At 44.2% G+C, this 16,697-nt stretch overlaps 1 protein-coding gene across 2 annotated transcripts in view; it reads left to right on the forward strand.

Annotated features, from left to right (window-relative positions):
* spon1a (spondin 1a) overlaps positions 1-16,697 on the forward strand; it is a 102,680-nt gene that overhangs the window by 14,691 nt on the left and 71,292 nt on the right. For both annotated transcript variants that reach the window (XM_048263357.1, XM_048263358.1), the window contains exons 4-6: positions 2,309-2,382; positions 3,021-3,143; positions 8,148-8,296. In XM_048263357.1, coding sequence (XP_048119314.1) covers positions 2,309-2,382; positions 3,021-3,143; positions 8,148-8,296 — 346 coding nt within the window. The remainder of the gene's footprint in view (positions 1-2,308; positions 2,383-3,020; positions 3,144-8,147; positions 8,297-16,697) is intronic.

Here is a 16,697-nt window from a genome sequence, read left to right on the forward strand (position 1 = left end):
GAATACACTCACACACACACACACACACACACACACACACACACACACACACATGCACACACATGCGAACACACACACACACACACCCATGCAGGCATGTTCACACCCACACACACATGCACACATACATCACTTTCTTTCCTTTTTTTGTCCTCCCTAATTTACTCTTTTTTTGTCACAATCGATACTAACACACACACACACACACACACACACACACACACACACACACACATGCACACACATGCGAACACACACACACACACACCCATGCAGGCATGTTCACACCCACACACACATGCACACATACACTTTCAATCCTTTCTTTTGTCCTCCTCACTTACTCTTTTTGTGTCACAATCACACTAACACACACACACACACACACACACACACACACACACACACACACACACACACACACACACATGCACACACACACACACACACACACACACACACACACACACACACACGCACACACACGCACACACACATTTTGTCCCTTGCATGTCCCCCAAGGACTGCGTGTGGGTCTTGTTCACTCAGTCCAATTGAGAGGAGCAGTCACCGAGAGGCGCCACTAAAGGTTGGCTCTGAACCAGTGAGTCATAAATATTTCCCCACCAAATCCAACTACCTGGATTACACCCAGCGGTGAGCTGAGCCGCTGAAATGCTCTCATTAGGCAGCAGGAGTCCGGTGCTTCTGAGACGTGCTCTTGTTCCGTTGTTGATTCGTTTTTTTTTTTTTTTTTTAAATGTGCCAGCGCGTCCTCTGTCAAGCTCCTGGAGAATCTTGATGCAGAGGTTATTGTCCTCTATTCGCTACTCTCTCTCTCTCTCTTGCTCTCTCTCACTCTCTCTTTCTACTCCCCCCCCACACACTCTCACTCTTTCTCTCTCTCTCTTCACTTGACACATTATTCTCTCTCTCTCTCTCTCTCTCTTCTCTCTCTCTCTCTTTCTACTCCCCCCCCACACACACTCTCACTCTTTCTGTCTCTCTCGCTCTCTCTCTCTCACGCACACACACACACACACACACACACACACAGAGAGACTCTCTCTCTCTCTCTCTTCTTCTCTACACACACACACACACACACACAAACACACACACAGACTCTCTCTCTCACGCACACACACACACACACACACACACACATTCTCTCTCTCTCTATCTCTCTCTCTCTGTCCCCGGAGCTGCTGGCCTTTTTATCTGGAGAGGCCCCTTCCATTCCTGAGGAGTGAAGTGTGCGGCCTCCCCACCGCCCTGTCAATCAGTCTTATCTCTGACAGGCCGCTTATACATCTCTGTCTCTCTCCCTCTCCCTCTCTCTCTCTCTCCTCTCTCTTCCCTCTCTTTCCCTCTCTCTCTCTCCCTCTCTTTCTCCCTCTCCCTCTCTTTTTCCTCACTGCCAGTCTGGCTGGCTGTTGACTGCCTGCCAGATGGGCTCCTCTGGCGTTAGCGTTAGTGTTAGTGTTAGCGTTAGCGTTAGTGAGGACTTTGTTCCACACGCCCTCCGCCTCCTTCCTCTCTGAAGGGTGGAGGAGCCCCGATGCCGCTGAATGTCTCTCCGCATAAAAGGGTGTTGATTGAGCCCCAAATTGTTTCATATTAAAAATATTCAAATGAAACCCCTCTCGTCTTTGACCCCATCGAGGCATTGAGACTGAGGATGACTCACGAATGTATTAGCTTTGTGATGGAAAAAACTAAATGTGGAAGAACATTTTCATGCATCTGTCCTTTGTTCAGATAGCTGTGAATTGCTGTGAATTGGCTCTGAATGTCCCCTGATTAAGCTGTTCCATTGGGTTCTGTAGGCAGCTCCCTGCTCATCTACTAAAGCTCCCACCTGTTACCTTTCAAGCCAGTGTTAAGTTGCTGCCATGAGACTGGGCTGTGGAGCTGCTGCCTGCCTGCCTGCCTGCCATGTGTCCCGGGGGCTCCCAATTAGCCCGTGGGGAGTCGTGATTTCTCTCTCTTCTCTACGCCACATCCTAACAATGCCTTTCTCCTTCCTCCCCACCTCCGTGTTTCATCTCTCCACCTCCACCTGCTTTCTCTCTCTCTCACAATAAATACCCCTCACCATCTTCTCTCTCTCTCTCTCTCTCTCTCTCTCTTATATCTCTCTTATATCTCTCTGCATCGATTGTGTTTTCTGTCCTTCTCACCTTCTGTCTTTCTGTCTCACTCTATCCTCCCCTCCCTTCTCCTCTCTGCTTTTCTTCTACCCACTCCTGTTCTCATCTCCCTCTCTCTTTTCTTTCTTTTTTCTCCCCCTTTCCCCTTTGCGCAGGGCAAGCATTGTTCAGAAGAAGATCATCTACTTCCAGGATGAAGGCTCCCTCACAAAGCGGATGTGTGAGAAAGGTAAGCCTTTCATGGCCTCGAATGAGATGAGGTGGCTGGCTCAGTCGCCTCCAAAGAAAAACCCATTCTCTGCTACCATCCTCATGTGTGCCTTCGCTACCTCCCAGTCGAGTGCAGTGCGCTGCACGGTGGGATATATATAGAAGTGTGTTCTTCCTTTCTTCTCGTCTGCTCTCTCTCGCTCCCCCTGTTTCCTTCGCGAGAAATGCAAAGGCATCAGTTGCAGCGGAGGAGAGTGCCTAAGCTTCGTGGCAGCACTTGCATGAGAATGATCTTAAATGAGTTTGGGGCCTCCCGTGGTCCGTGACATTGGATGTTGAACACTGAGGAGATGATCAAAGGTCTTGTGTGCGTGCGTGTGTGTCTTTGTGTGAGTGCGTGTGTTTGTGTGTGTGTGTGGGTACGTGTATGAGTATGTGTGTGTGCATGCATGCAGGCGTGTGTGTGTGTGTGTGTGTGTGTGTGTGTGTGTGTGTGTGTGTGTGTGTGTGTGTGTGTGTGTGTGAGTGTGAGTGTGTGTGTGTGTGTGTGTATGTGTGTGTGTGTGTGTGTGTGTGTGTATGTGTGTGTGTGTGTGCCCAGTGATCTTGTAAACAAGCCACTCCTGTGTTTCTGATCTCCTCTCCCTCCCTCTGCAGAGCCGCTCTTTGGGGAGGCCACAGACAAGCCGCTCCTGGACTGCTGTGCCTGTGGCACCGCTAAGTACAGGGTGACATTTTATGGCAACTGGTCTGAGAAGATGCATCCCAAAGACTACCCCAGTAAGTGCCATTCAAACCTGGATGAACCCCTATAAACAGGTGTCTTATTACTGCTGCATATGCACCTCTTATATAAGCACGTGTATCACAATGGATGGAACCTGCTATACATTACACATTCACTGTGTGTTCTTACCTCAGGCTAGAACTTGCTGCGTATACCTCATTTGCAGGTTATAAAAAGTCCACACCATTAAGATGGCTATTTCACTCTCTGTTGGATCTCTGAAACATCTCCTTCACTGCAGACTGGTGATTGTGGTTTTCTCTAAAGACTACTCACTTAAAAGCTTGGTACATTCAAAATAAACTGTTGTCTATTGTGCCACACATGCTATGAAAAAGTAAATGTACCATGTAGTTCATAAAACTAAATCGGAACCTCACTCTCACATGTACAACAAAACATCTGTTACCCAAATAGAGCGTTGTTAAATTTACTGTGACAGAGTTTAAGGTAACCAGCCAATGTTTTAAAAATTGAAGTAAGAAAGGTAACAATGAAGCATGCTATAAATGACTATGTGAAGAGGAATGTTGGGTTCTGATGGTGTTGTTATTTACTTCATACAATGAATTGTCAAAATGTCACACTCAAAATAGCTGAATTTTGGTACTTCTATAATCTTGGCTACCAACAAAGACGCCTGCAGGCATCCAAAACATGCCGTAGATGACTATGGCACAAGGAGAACCACAGAGCCTGCCTGCTGCATGGCCATGACTAACACCACTGGCACAGTGTGTGCCACTAGTACATTTAGTTTTCGTCTCTTCCTCAAGAGATAGCAGCCACGTGTCCCTGATGACTAAGGCCATGACTGATTCACTGGTGCTTTGGATGTTCAGTCAGGCCTTATGCTGTATATGGGATTTCTTCACAAATGCCAGATTTGCCATTACATGTAGCTACAAAAACACAGGCCACAAACAGAATAACATGGGGTGAGGCCAAAGGCACTACCTATGCCTTGAATAACTCTTTTTAAAGCAATCATTAGTGAACAGCCTTAAAATTGTCTTAAAGATATGCAGAGTTACTTCAAGCTGACTGTTGGTTTTGGCTGCTATTGTCTAATTCCTTTGCTTTACTCATTCTACACTTATTAATGGCTGTGTCCGCTCATGAAAATGACACTCTTCACACAGTGCTAACAGAGAGGCAAGAAACCCTAATGATTTTGTTTTCTGATTATGTCAGTGATTTTGTAGTGTTTTTATGTCTGTGAGTGTAAGGCAAAGTGTGAAAGACCACTTCTCATAATGTACTGAGGTTCTGGGTTTAGAAGAAAATGGTAACTGATAGCAGTGATGAATGTAATGTAGTGCAACCCTCAGCCGTACATCTCCACATTCACTCGTCCTTTTCTGTGTAGCAGCTGATTAATCGCTTGTCTTTGCTTAAATGGCGGTGCTTATATTTTGCTTGTGCAAGCTCCTACTCAGTCGATGGGTACCTTAGATGGAAGCAAGCTGAACTCACACCATACCTTGTATATGCTTGGGAAAAATGATTTAGCGTTTATATTGATGGCCTTCAGAATGTCTTTTCTAAGCCGAAAAATCATCTGTGTCTGCATATTACCTCCATATTACCATGGAAGTGCTCTTGCACAAACTTTGCATCAGCCTACGCAGCCCCTGGCCATTGACAGTTTCTTTCTTGGTTTGACCTTTAACCTTGGCCAATTCAAAATTGCTATTACTTAAAACCGTGTTCTATAGCAGCAGTGGTGAATGTTAGCATGTCACTGCTGGCATGGCCTCAGTGGAAGCAGATGACACCTCCTTATGACCCTGACAACCCACTTACGTGCCCTAATGATTGCCTCTATTGCCACAGGACAAGCTAATGATGAAACTCCCAGCCATTATCCCAGTTTCGAAATGCTACATCAGCGTGTGGTGTAGTCACCTTACCACTGAATAGTTTAAACATTTTTGAGCATTTTTGTCGAAGTTAGACTTTACCTTGGGGGTATCTTCAGTGTCAGTTCCTTCCAATGACATGTTTGTGAAAGAGGATTTAACTGCTTCCTAAATGTGACACCAAGAAATGACACCCACTGACAGCTATGCACCTCACAAAATGACTGTGAACGAGGCGTCTGAAGCCTACGCTTGCTCCTAGCCAGCCCTCTTGTCTTTTGCGGGGTGTTTGTGGATAACCTTGAGACGGCCTCGTTGGCAGTGAATTAAGCTGCCGGATTACTGCCGCTCTCCACTTGAGGTTGTGCACCCGCAAACACAGATCAATATACTGATTAGAATGGACTCCCAGAGTAAGATAAACCCAGAGATAGAGGTAGCTCTCTAATATATGAGCTTAACAGTCAGAGCAAAGAGGCAGTGAGAGAGAGAGGGGAGGTGAGAGAAAGAGAGAGAGAGAGAGAGAGAGAGAGAGAGACTGATTTTAGAGAGAGTTGGCATGGGCACCGTCTTGAACTCTTAGAAAGACACATACAGAGCACATGCAGCTTGAGACAGACAATATCTACAAAGATATAAATACACTATCACACACCAAACACAGACAATATCTACAAAGATATAAATACACTACCATACACCAAACAACACACATATGCTAACTCACAGGTGTAGTTAACATCTGAAAAGTAGCCAGTTGAATGGATGTATTATAGCACCTAACATACACTTGTCTTGCACTTCCCTAGTACTTACACTTCTGCACTCTCATCCTTCTGTAGTAGGATTTATCGTTGTAGTATTCATTTGTCCCCTAAATTTATACCATACCGGTTGCTAAATTTGCACAATTCTTGGACCTAGATGAGGTAAGTCGCTTTGGACAAAAGTGTGTGTTAAATGAGTAATTGTATAAGTGTATGTGTAAAGGTATAAAGCCCCTCAGGTTTACTCATGTTGAAAGTAGTAGAATGCAGCCCCAACACAGAATTTGAATAGTTAAGCCAGATATTAAACAGTTCTTTCCTGTAAATGTGTCATTCATGGTAGCAGGATCTGGTAAAACAGAGCGCTTCACAACACCGATAGTACGGAACTGTCACCCCACCTTTCTATTTTTACAGCACAATCCGTCCATTCTCTATTCTCCCTTCAGCCACAAGGAGAACACGGCAGACACAACCGAATGAACAAGTGTCAGTGGCACACATTCTCATCATGAAGGTTATTCTGAATCAGGGCAACATGTTTTTTTTATGTCCACACTCACCTGAATTTATTGACTCCCCCCCTAGCGTCCCCTTGTGTCCCCCCTCGCCCCCTGCTTTGTATGCCTCACTTTCCCTTTTGCATGGGGACATTGCAGCCAGATGGGCCTTGGCTGTTCAGGCACCTTGAGACAAAGGCAGGAGAAGGTTAAAGAGGCTGCCTTTGAAATGATGCTGGACTTGAATCAGGTGGCTGAGTGATGTGGGGAGATGGGGACACATGTCTCACTACCAGGCTCTAAGGGCTCTCCGCTTTGTGTCTCTGCCCGGCAGCAATTAGAAATCCCACCTGCAACTTTGATTGTTTTGTGTCATCTGAAAAAGCTTTTTGTATTTGAATCAGACAGTTTTTTCCCCCTCTTTTCAATGTGTGAATGTTATCAAAGGTCAGAGAAATAGACAATGGAAATAGACAAATAGAAAATGTAGTGCACCTCACCTAACAGGAGTAAACTTGAGGACAGGCAACACTTGAAATATCCTCTCCTCATTGAAATATCCTTTAATTGTATGAGAACCAGTCCCAGAGACTGACCAAAAGAAAAAGAGAGAGAGAGAGAGAGAGAAAGAGAGAGAGAGCTGAGTTGGGCAGAAAATATGAAAATAAGCATTCGAACATCAGACAGTAGTGTAGAGATTAGGCCCAGGTCTGGCGGATTGTGAGGGATTAACCTCACTGAGGAAGTGTAGGGTAAGCACTTCCTCTGAAGATGTGTATACAGTCCATCACGCCGCAGGAATGGTGTAAATTGCAAAAAGAAATTAGATTGGAGGGATTTTGAACAGGACGCCAGGAGGGCCAAGTGGGAGCTGAACAGTTTTGTTTTGAACAATTGTGCTTTTTAACAGTGACCTTTACTCAAACATAGTGCTTGTGTGACCGAGAAAGATAGAGTCTTAAAACTTTTGAGTGCTCATAGAAAGAAACAAAATGTATTTTGGAATTGGAAGTATGCCTGTTGTCAATGAGCAGTTGCTTTTTTTAACCTTCAACGAATATAGATTAAACAACAACAAAAAAATAATATTTCAAGAAGGTTTAATTTTTATGTCTTGACGACAGCACTTAACCTGATTGTGGAACTACCCATAGCGATACCTTTTGCCAAAACCATTTTCTGGCTGTTAGGATGTCCGTTATACTTGTCCCCAGACTAATTATCTGTCAGAGAGGGTGTAATTGGGGAGCACATCTCCCATCGATGTTCTTTCTGTGACAGAGAACCATAGGATGCCCCTGGGTCCTTATGTCAGAGGTTGACTAATCATGTCTCTTCTCAACAAGTTGGCCTGACCCGCTGCTATAAAAAAGTCTGTGTTAGAGATGCTGCAGCCAGAGGCTCTGGAATGAACTGACAGACTCAGTGACTGATAATGTAGAGAGACAGCAGCAGCCAATCCAAATAAGTGGAAATTGGCTCTCGTAAGGGGCAAAGCAGACACAGCAAAGCAGCTTTGGAACAAGAGCCTGTTGGGAATGTATGGATTCAAGGATGCTGAATTCTAGCTAACTGTATTGAATTGTATACATACATACATACATACATACATACATACATACATACATTCATACATACAAACATACATGCAATACAATCATACATACATACATACATACATACATACATACAAACATACATACAATACAATCATACAATCATAAATGTTTTGGATTATGTTGTTCATGTGGAGATATCCAGACATGAAAGGGTCACTTGCAAAACTGGTAGAGTTTAGCTGAACACCAAAACATCTATGTAATAAACTTTGCTGAAGAAAAATAATGAAAATAACTTTATTATCACAGGGCGTGCCAACCACTGGTCAGCGCTCATTGGAGCCTCCCATTCAAAGAACTACGTGCTGTGGGAGTACGGAGGCTATTCGAGTGATGGGGTCAAGCAGGTCGCAGAACTGGGCTCGCCTGTCAAGATGGAGGAAGAGATCCGCCAAAAGGTAGGCTTGTGGAACAGACCAACTTCTGAGGCTCATGCAGAATCCATCCACCCAAACCCTTTTAGAATCGAATGACGCAACAGATGAAGACAATATCCAAAGAGCGATATCTACTGACTAGTTAAAGAAGCCCTATGCAAGTCTGGTTATTCCTTCGCTGTTTCTGGGTTTTCACCTGATTTTGGCTCGCATTTTTCACGACATAGCTCCCCCTGCAGCTTCGGTAGCAAGTGACTGCTACGCTAAACCCCCACTAGCTAGCGAGCTAGCCATCAAGAAACCAAGCTAAACATATACAGGGCTCACAATAAAACGGTCGAGCAAACACATTGTTCAAGAGACTATCAAACCACATTACAAAAACGAAGTTCACCCAAGGGTAGGCTACTTACAATTTCAGCAGCAACAAAGCCAAGTCGGAGTCCGTTTTACAGTCTTCTTAGAAACTACAATCTTAATACATTTTCGAGGCCTTCCGCCGAGTCACATCCGGATTTCTTCGGTCCGGGACCAGAAAGTTTTTCAGCGAGGAGAAGCACTAGGGGAGACGAAACACCCACCAAGCATTAAAAAAGTGTTGTAGAACCATCAGAACGACTCTCAACCTGCATAATTAAGGTAATTTTTGCTAAAATTGTTGCATAGGGCCTCTTTAATGTCTCACAATGTCACCAGGGCACCGACAGCCAAATTGCAAGGCTGGTTCTCTGCCTGCGGGGCACTGCCAGCTATGCTAGGTGTCCGATTCTCGCCATCACAAGTTTGTTTACCATCAAAATGACTGCAAAGCTGTTATATTAAGGTAAAAAAAAACTTGCTAATGAGTGATACTTTGTCTGATGTATAATCTGATGCAATACTGAACTCATCTTTTCCAGACAAGGGAATACGTATAATGTTACAATCATATCAAACTCATCTCTCTCAAATGAGGGAATAAGCAGCACAAGTTGCACAACACACTGCACGGATGCCGACATGGACGTTTGAGGAGAGGATTTGGTCTCCTATTGCGGTGCTTTTCTGTTCAGAATTAATATCAGCCATGTCTACAGCCCCATGCTAACAAGGTTCGCTCTATCCTCAAATAAATACATTGCTCAGCACCTGCAGTTCCAAACAGTTACTGATTTAACACTAATCCCTCCCTGGAAATTGGGTAGGCAATATCCCTTTTGTCCTTGGAGAAGTCCGATAAGAATAATAATGGAAATTATAGGCAGGTTCCATACAGAGGAAGAGTGATAAAATTGCGCTGAAAAGGCGCCGCATGGTCATTATATTACTTTGACGCTATAGCTGGGTAATTACGTGGTCATGGGAGAGGCCGATGGATAAGCCCAGAGCCATATAAAGGTAGAGTTGCGACAATGGGTGTTCAAAATTCGTTAAGGTCACGTGGTTCATGTAAACTTCAAAAAGTTCCCGGAAGTGATTGACAATGGATTAGAATGCATTAAATTAGCTACTGTTCAATGAGAGACAGAGCCACAATTTTGGGTAGGGTAGCCTAATTGACAGACAATAAATGCATTGATATACAATATTTATAACACAGTGTAATTATTGTGTAAACTGTGTAGTCATCCTACCATTACAACTATATTAAATTAAATTCCAGACCGTAGCCTGCTAAATATCGGAAGGTGACCTTTTTTTCTCCCTTTTAGCCTATGTGTCACTTAATATTAATTTCTGTACAAATAGTAGGGGGGCCTATGTGTCTAGTTTGGGGGCTTGTGGGATTCGCATGTTAATTTTTGGAGAGTATTATATCTTTGTTCTAGGGGTTCTTAAGAGTAAAAAAAACATGTCCATTTTTTTTGAAGGTTTTGAAGGACCCAAATCAAAGGTCAAATTCAGAAAAGGTTAAATTTGGTGTTTTGTCCATAAATCTCACATTGCTGGTATTATAGCATAGGGTTTGGTGCCAAAAAGCAAAGATATTCTACAAGGTAGTGTGCAAAAGTGGACCACATAAACAATACAACATTATAAAACATTTTTTCAGAGCACAAAGTGCAGAGATCTCTGTTAAATCAAGTTTAATAGACTTTTACATAGTACCAGCTGAACTTACCAGTCTGTAAGGCCTTCTGAAGCCTATGTAAGTGTAGAGAAAAGAAAGGGTAAAGGATCAGCTAGACAAACAGACAGGTGTGTGTGTGTGTGTGTGTGTAAGAGAGAGAAAGAGAGACACTACCAGCATGGACGGATTATGAACTTTCAGGCCCCTGGGCCCAGATGTATTAAGGGCCCCCCACTAATTGTTGCTGGGGACATTTTTTAAATTTATTTGATGTGATTTCCTGTATTCTGGTGCATTTTGGGGATGGCCAATACTTTATTTCAATCAGATTCATAGCCTGTGTGTTGATATGATGTGTTGATATTGAGGCAATGATTCCATGCAATGGCTTGGGCCCTCTGACTCCTTGGGCCTCTGGGTTTGGACCCGGTAGGCCCGTGCAGTAATCCATCCCTGACTACCAGTGACAGTTGGCTGTTGATAGCTGGCAGTGATAGAATTTAGAATATCGAATAACTTGAAGCACATAGTGCTCTGTTCTTCATGGTTGGTGATATTAGTGACCTTCTAGACTTCTACATTTGAGCAAGCACATTTTCATAGTTCATGGTGGCACAGTCTAGTTTCTGAGGTGTGTCTTTCTGTTAGTCAGGTGATGGCACACATATTCTAAAAGAAACAGATTTTGGGCTATGTATCCAGTGGCAGATATGTGTGGACTGGTGAATGACCCATCACTAGAGCCAAATTTCTTGTTTTTGTCCATGAGAGAGTATGGAGATGGGTATCACAGATCAGCCAACGATTACATTGTTACAGTGCAGTTATTTTACAACAGAACAAAGCAGTTTGGCACAGGAACTGCTACAAATAATATTGTAACGATTTGATAGCGACACACACAGTTGTCCAATCAAAAGGTTTATTAGCTGAGAACGAGAGCACACAGACCAAGACCAAGACACACCAAGATACAGAACACAATACACACGGGGCAGGTCAAACAGACACACACACTACACATACAGGGGAGGACGCAGCCCCCCACACAAAAAGGATCACACATGAGGGAAAACTAAAAGGGAAACATGTTACACTAAAGACGCTAACATTACACTCATAACTTAGGAGAATAACGACATAAACCCCCCAAATGTTCGCTCTCGTATCCCAGGATGCCCTGCGCGGGAGAACGCTAACACTGTCTTTTTGTGCCGACGCTACAATATACTATAAATAACATTTTGAAGTCAATGACTTTTAACAGGTAGTCAGTGTAAAGATGCTATGATGGGGGAAATATGTTCATATTTTTTGTGTGTGTGAGCAGCTGCATTTTGTATAAGCTGTAAGCTCTTTAGACAGGTATTATTACAGCCAGCATAATAGCATTGCAATAGCATTGCAATAGTCTATCCTTGAGATGACAAAACATTAATTTCTCGGCATCTGGTAAGGATAAGGACTTTCTTATCTTTGAAATGTTCCTTAAATGGTAAAATTAAGTTTTGGTTATCTGTTTTATGTGATTACTTAGTGCTAGGTCCTGGTCAATTATAACTCCTAGGTTTTTAACACTTGGATGAGGTCAGTGGAACATCACTATATGTAGCCTGTGATGTGGATAGGATATCCCTCATCTTTTTAGAACCTAAAACCATGTCTTCTGTTTTATCTGAGTTCAAAAGCAGGAAAGTATTCCTCATCCATGTCTTTATATCTCTTATACATGTGTCAAGTTTGGCTAACGGTGTTAATTCATCAGGTTTTATGGAGAGGTACAGTATAGTTATGTATCATCTGCTAAACAACAGGGGCCTCAGTACTGAGCCTTGAGGCACTCCACATTTTACCATAATCTGGGTAGATGGTTTATTATGGACCTGTACAAATTGTTGACGGTTAGGAAGGTATGATCTAAACCTTTTTTGTGTTTTTCGACCTTTTTTGTGCCAGGAACAGGAACTGCACCCTGTCTGTGTGTGTGTGTGTGGGTGAGATAAGAGTATGTCACAATGAAGTCGCTATGTCTTGCTTCCTATTTTCTGTGTGCATCTGTACAATAAAAGACACAGCTTTTGGGCTGCAGAGTCAGAGAATGGTGTGAGGAATTCTTCCATACATTATAGCAGGCTCTCCTCTTGGTACCAGAGTTTGTGGGCAAAGCCATACGTGTTGTGGTTCTTGTATCTATATGTTGGGGTTAAATTCCCTGACAGTTACCAACAATGTTAACAGCAAACTCAGCTTCACTGCTGCAAACAAAGTTGGCTATGCTTCGCCATATAACAAATCAGCTAGCCTTGTGATAACAAAATCTTTACCTTTTGTTTAGTCCACTGAAAGTTATCCACATATCAAACGATTCAATACACAGTTATGGAGGAATTGTTTTGGGGAAGCAGTTGCACTATATCCCACTTTTGCTGCCTTTAAGCCACTTAAATCCATAGCCTAGAAGATGGTATGGCATGGCCTACAACTTGACGTGATGGTGAAGCTAAATGCCCAAGAAACATCACGTCATAAAAGTTGTAGGCCTACTAAACGCAAAAACTTAATGACAGCTTGTTCGTAGTGGTGTAGTGCTGCCTAATTGAAATGGATTTGGCAAGGGGTATCTTATATTCGGCTATTACGTGTCGCACATTTATTGGGCTTTTAGCATCTTTTAATTTATTTGATGAGGAACTGATAAAGACTGAGCAACAGAAAAGTCATAGTCGATATATAAATCGTTTGTAATTAGGCTATTAGCCTACTATTACTTTACTACTATTAGCCTACTGTTATTATTATTATTATTATTATTATTATTATTATTATTATTATTATTATTATTATTATTCGTCCTTCCTTTTCCTTTAGAGGAGATGTTTTTCTTTTGCAGAGGTGAAGAAATGCGATGGACATTTGCCTGTGGATGGAAACAGTGAAATAGATGGTGTCCTTGTTATGCATTTCAACTTATAGTCACGACTTAATTACTGTCAAACAAATGTGCAAATCCAGATTTGAATGCAAATCCAGATTTGAGTGTCCTTCCAGATTTTATGCTAACAAGGACATTTGAGCCAAAGCTCTCTCTCTCTCTCTCTCTGTCCTTCTCTCTTCCTTTCTCATCTCACATCTTTCTCTATCGTCCCTCTTTCATCTGTCGTTCCTCCCCTATGTCCCCCTGTCCTCTCCTCTCCTGCTGATCATCTGCTTGTTCTTGTGCTGTAGGCTCATTGAGCAGATGCTCCCACGGAGTGCTTATTGAAAAGTAATGGAGACCCCGAGTCTCGGCACATAATGAGCACATTACAGACGTCAGCGGCCATGTGCGTGTGTGTGCGTGAGAGGAAACCTCTTAGCGCCAGAGCCTTGACTGGGCTTATCTCACTGTCCTCCACCTCACTCCCTTTCTTTTCCACACACACATACACACACACACTCTCTCTCACACACACACACACGCACACACACACACTCACACACGGACGCACACACACACACACACACACACACACACACAGACTCATACATGCAGACACAGACACACAACTCTCTCTCTCTCTCTCTCTCTCTCTCTCTCTCCCTCTCTCTCTATTAGACACCCTCCTCTGAGCATTAACATTTGCACAAGAGATAAGAGGCATGAATCTGACAAGAATGTCAGCCATTACGTTGGCACTGATATACGTTCTAGATACTGTAGGGCGTCATCGAGACTAATGCCGATAGTAATCGGCCATTCATTTCCTCGGCGCTCTGTGGGAGAGCGAAAAAAGCTCCGAGAGGGGCCGGATCCAAAGGGCTTCTCTCAGCACGTACGAGATGGCGTACAAGATTTATCAGCTCGGTGGGGCCTGACAGCTGGAGCGTTTACAATAATGCCCCAGACACATTCCCCCCGACCTGTGTGTGCCAGCAAGACGCCAATCTGGACCAGCCGGCGCGTCCTCCTCTCCGCCTCTCCATCCCCCACTGAGACGGGGCATTTTGATTACAGGGGTTGATCACCGTGGGTGGCTGCTTATTGAGTGATTGTGGCAGGCTTGCAAAGTGGGAGGCTTGAGAATACACGGTGAGGGAGCAGGATGGTGGGTGTGGGGTTGTGGTGGGGTGGGGTGTGCTTGGGGTGTTGGGTTGATGGGAGATAGAACAGATGCTGAGGGCTAAGGGTCGATTTCCCTCTATATAAGCTATAAGGGCTCTGTTAGTGTCGGAGGGGCGCCACATAATCACCATCCTCCGCGGGCGTTTGTCAGATACAGGAAAATGACATTAGATTGTTGCTGCGATTGTGCTTGAGATCTCATCAGCTTGACCTGATGACATTTGGCTCGGGGGCTGTCATTCATGGAGGGAATGGCTTGGCCAGTAGTAGCTGTAGCCATTCCCCCCATCCCTGCGGTGACAATGCCACTACTTACACCTGAAGGATCAATACTCACACTGATTGCTTGGCTTGAAGCAAAGCGCTGCATCAATTACCAGCTTCCCCAGAAATCAGTGCAGAAATCAGAGTGATGCGGCTGTGTTAATACACTTGGACAACAGGGGGTGGGATTGAAGGGTGGGGTGGGGGTGGTGTGTCTTTCCTCCAGCACTTTGGAAGGAAATTCAAGGTTATCTCCATTTTTATTACCTAGTGGAGGTATTGATATGTAATGCCACACACTTCAGCTGAAGTATCAGAAGAACTTTTAAAACAAATTGAATGTTGCCATTAAAACAAATTGAATGTATGAGTAATGCGTTTTATGTAGTTGTACTATGTATGAGTGATGCATGTGCTGTTGTTTGCCATGGGCATGTTCTGTCACCGTGGTGATGATGTGGAGGGATGAGACAGGGACCCGGTACTCCATCACTGCTCCGCTCTGCTCTCGTCTCGTCTCGTCTCGTCTCTTCTCTTCCTGCCGGTGACCTTGTCGAAATCCTGCCCAAGGTGAAGTAACCACGATGAATTTGAGCACTGGAGCAAGAAAATGGCCAGGCAGGGCTAAATGCTGACACAAACAAAAATCTGTCTTCCCCACTGTGTTCGCCGTGAAAACAAGAAGTCAGGCGCAGGGTAGGGGTGGAGGTGTGTGTGTGTGTGTGTGTGTGTGTGTGGATGGGGCGGGGGTGCTGGGGGTGGAGGGTGTGTGTGTGTGTGTGTGTGTGTGTGTGTGTGTGTGTGTGTGTGTGTGTGTGGATGGGGCGAGGGTGGGGGGGGGGTATAGCAGAGATGAAATTCAAATTGAAATTCACAAGGAGTGTAGGTGTTAGCCATGGGGGTTCAGAGAGCTCACCATTTCATTTGTCGACCCAAGGATGCGTGGAGGACAGACAAGCTCTTTATATATTTTTTTTGTCCCTCAGCACCCATCCTCAGATGATGACTTTGTCATCTTTTTAGATGTCCATCTGTCTTTCTTTTCGTTTACACACTCCTCCTACCACACGCCCCCCCCACCACTCCCCTCCATACTCCTTCTACAGTCTGTGCACTTTCGATGAAAGATACTCTCTCTTGGGAACAAACACATTTGGTTTCATTTATAGCCAGACAGGGTCCTATATCCATATTGCCATTGCCTGTAAAATCCTATGGAGAACGGTGGCAATCACGGCGGACTGATATACGTTTTCACGAAGCCAGAGCTCATCTCTTACTCCCCGTAGGCGATTTAATTGGAAATATAATAGCCGAGCGTCGCTGGAGTCCGCTGGGCACCCCCTTCCTTTCATTTTCATCTTTGGTATTCTTGAAAAAATCTCTCTGTGGTGTTTCACGTGTCTCTTGTACAACGCGCTCCTCTGTGCTGCCTGTGGTGCTACGGTGGCCCTCGTGCTATTTACTTTGTGTTTTCACATGATAAAAGAGGCCTCGCGTCACAGCGTTGCTGTCAGAAGTTATTTCTCCAGTGGAACAGACTTCACGACGATAGGATGGGATGGTAGGCATTGGAAGCATACAGAGGGAAACGCTGGATGAGGATTGTATGAAACGGATACGACACTATTGTCACAACGACTTCAGCCGGCCTCTTCCTCCCAGCACAATATGACATGGCTCAGCTTTTCGCTCGACCAATGGGTTTTCGTTTGCTACTCACTGAGATTGCCTCTGTGTGTCAACTCTGATTTACAGCGGGAAAGCGAGGACATTTTATTTGAATATGTGTACGTTTTAACTCACTATGTGGGAACTGCTTACAAACTTAGTTCTGCTTAGTGCTTATGGCTTTAACAGCATAGTGCCCCTCTTCACATTAGAATTAGCCACACCACATGTTTCCTGTGAGTTTTCCGATTCGAGAGACAACATCATTGCTGTTTGGTTAGGGGGACTGCTCGAAATCTGGGCACCCTATTGGTACTGGCGTTGAGTTGAAGGAG

This window comes from Alosa alosa, chromosome 14 (assembly GCF_017589495.1).
Source record: "Alosa alosa isolate M-15738 ecotype Scorff River chromosome 14, AALO_Geno_1.1, whole genome shotgun sequence".
Classification (NCBI taxonomy): domain Eukaryota; kingdom Metazoa; phylum Chordata; class Actinopteri; order Clupeiformes; family Clupeidae; genus Alosa; species Alosa alosa.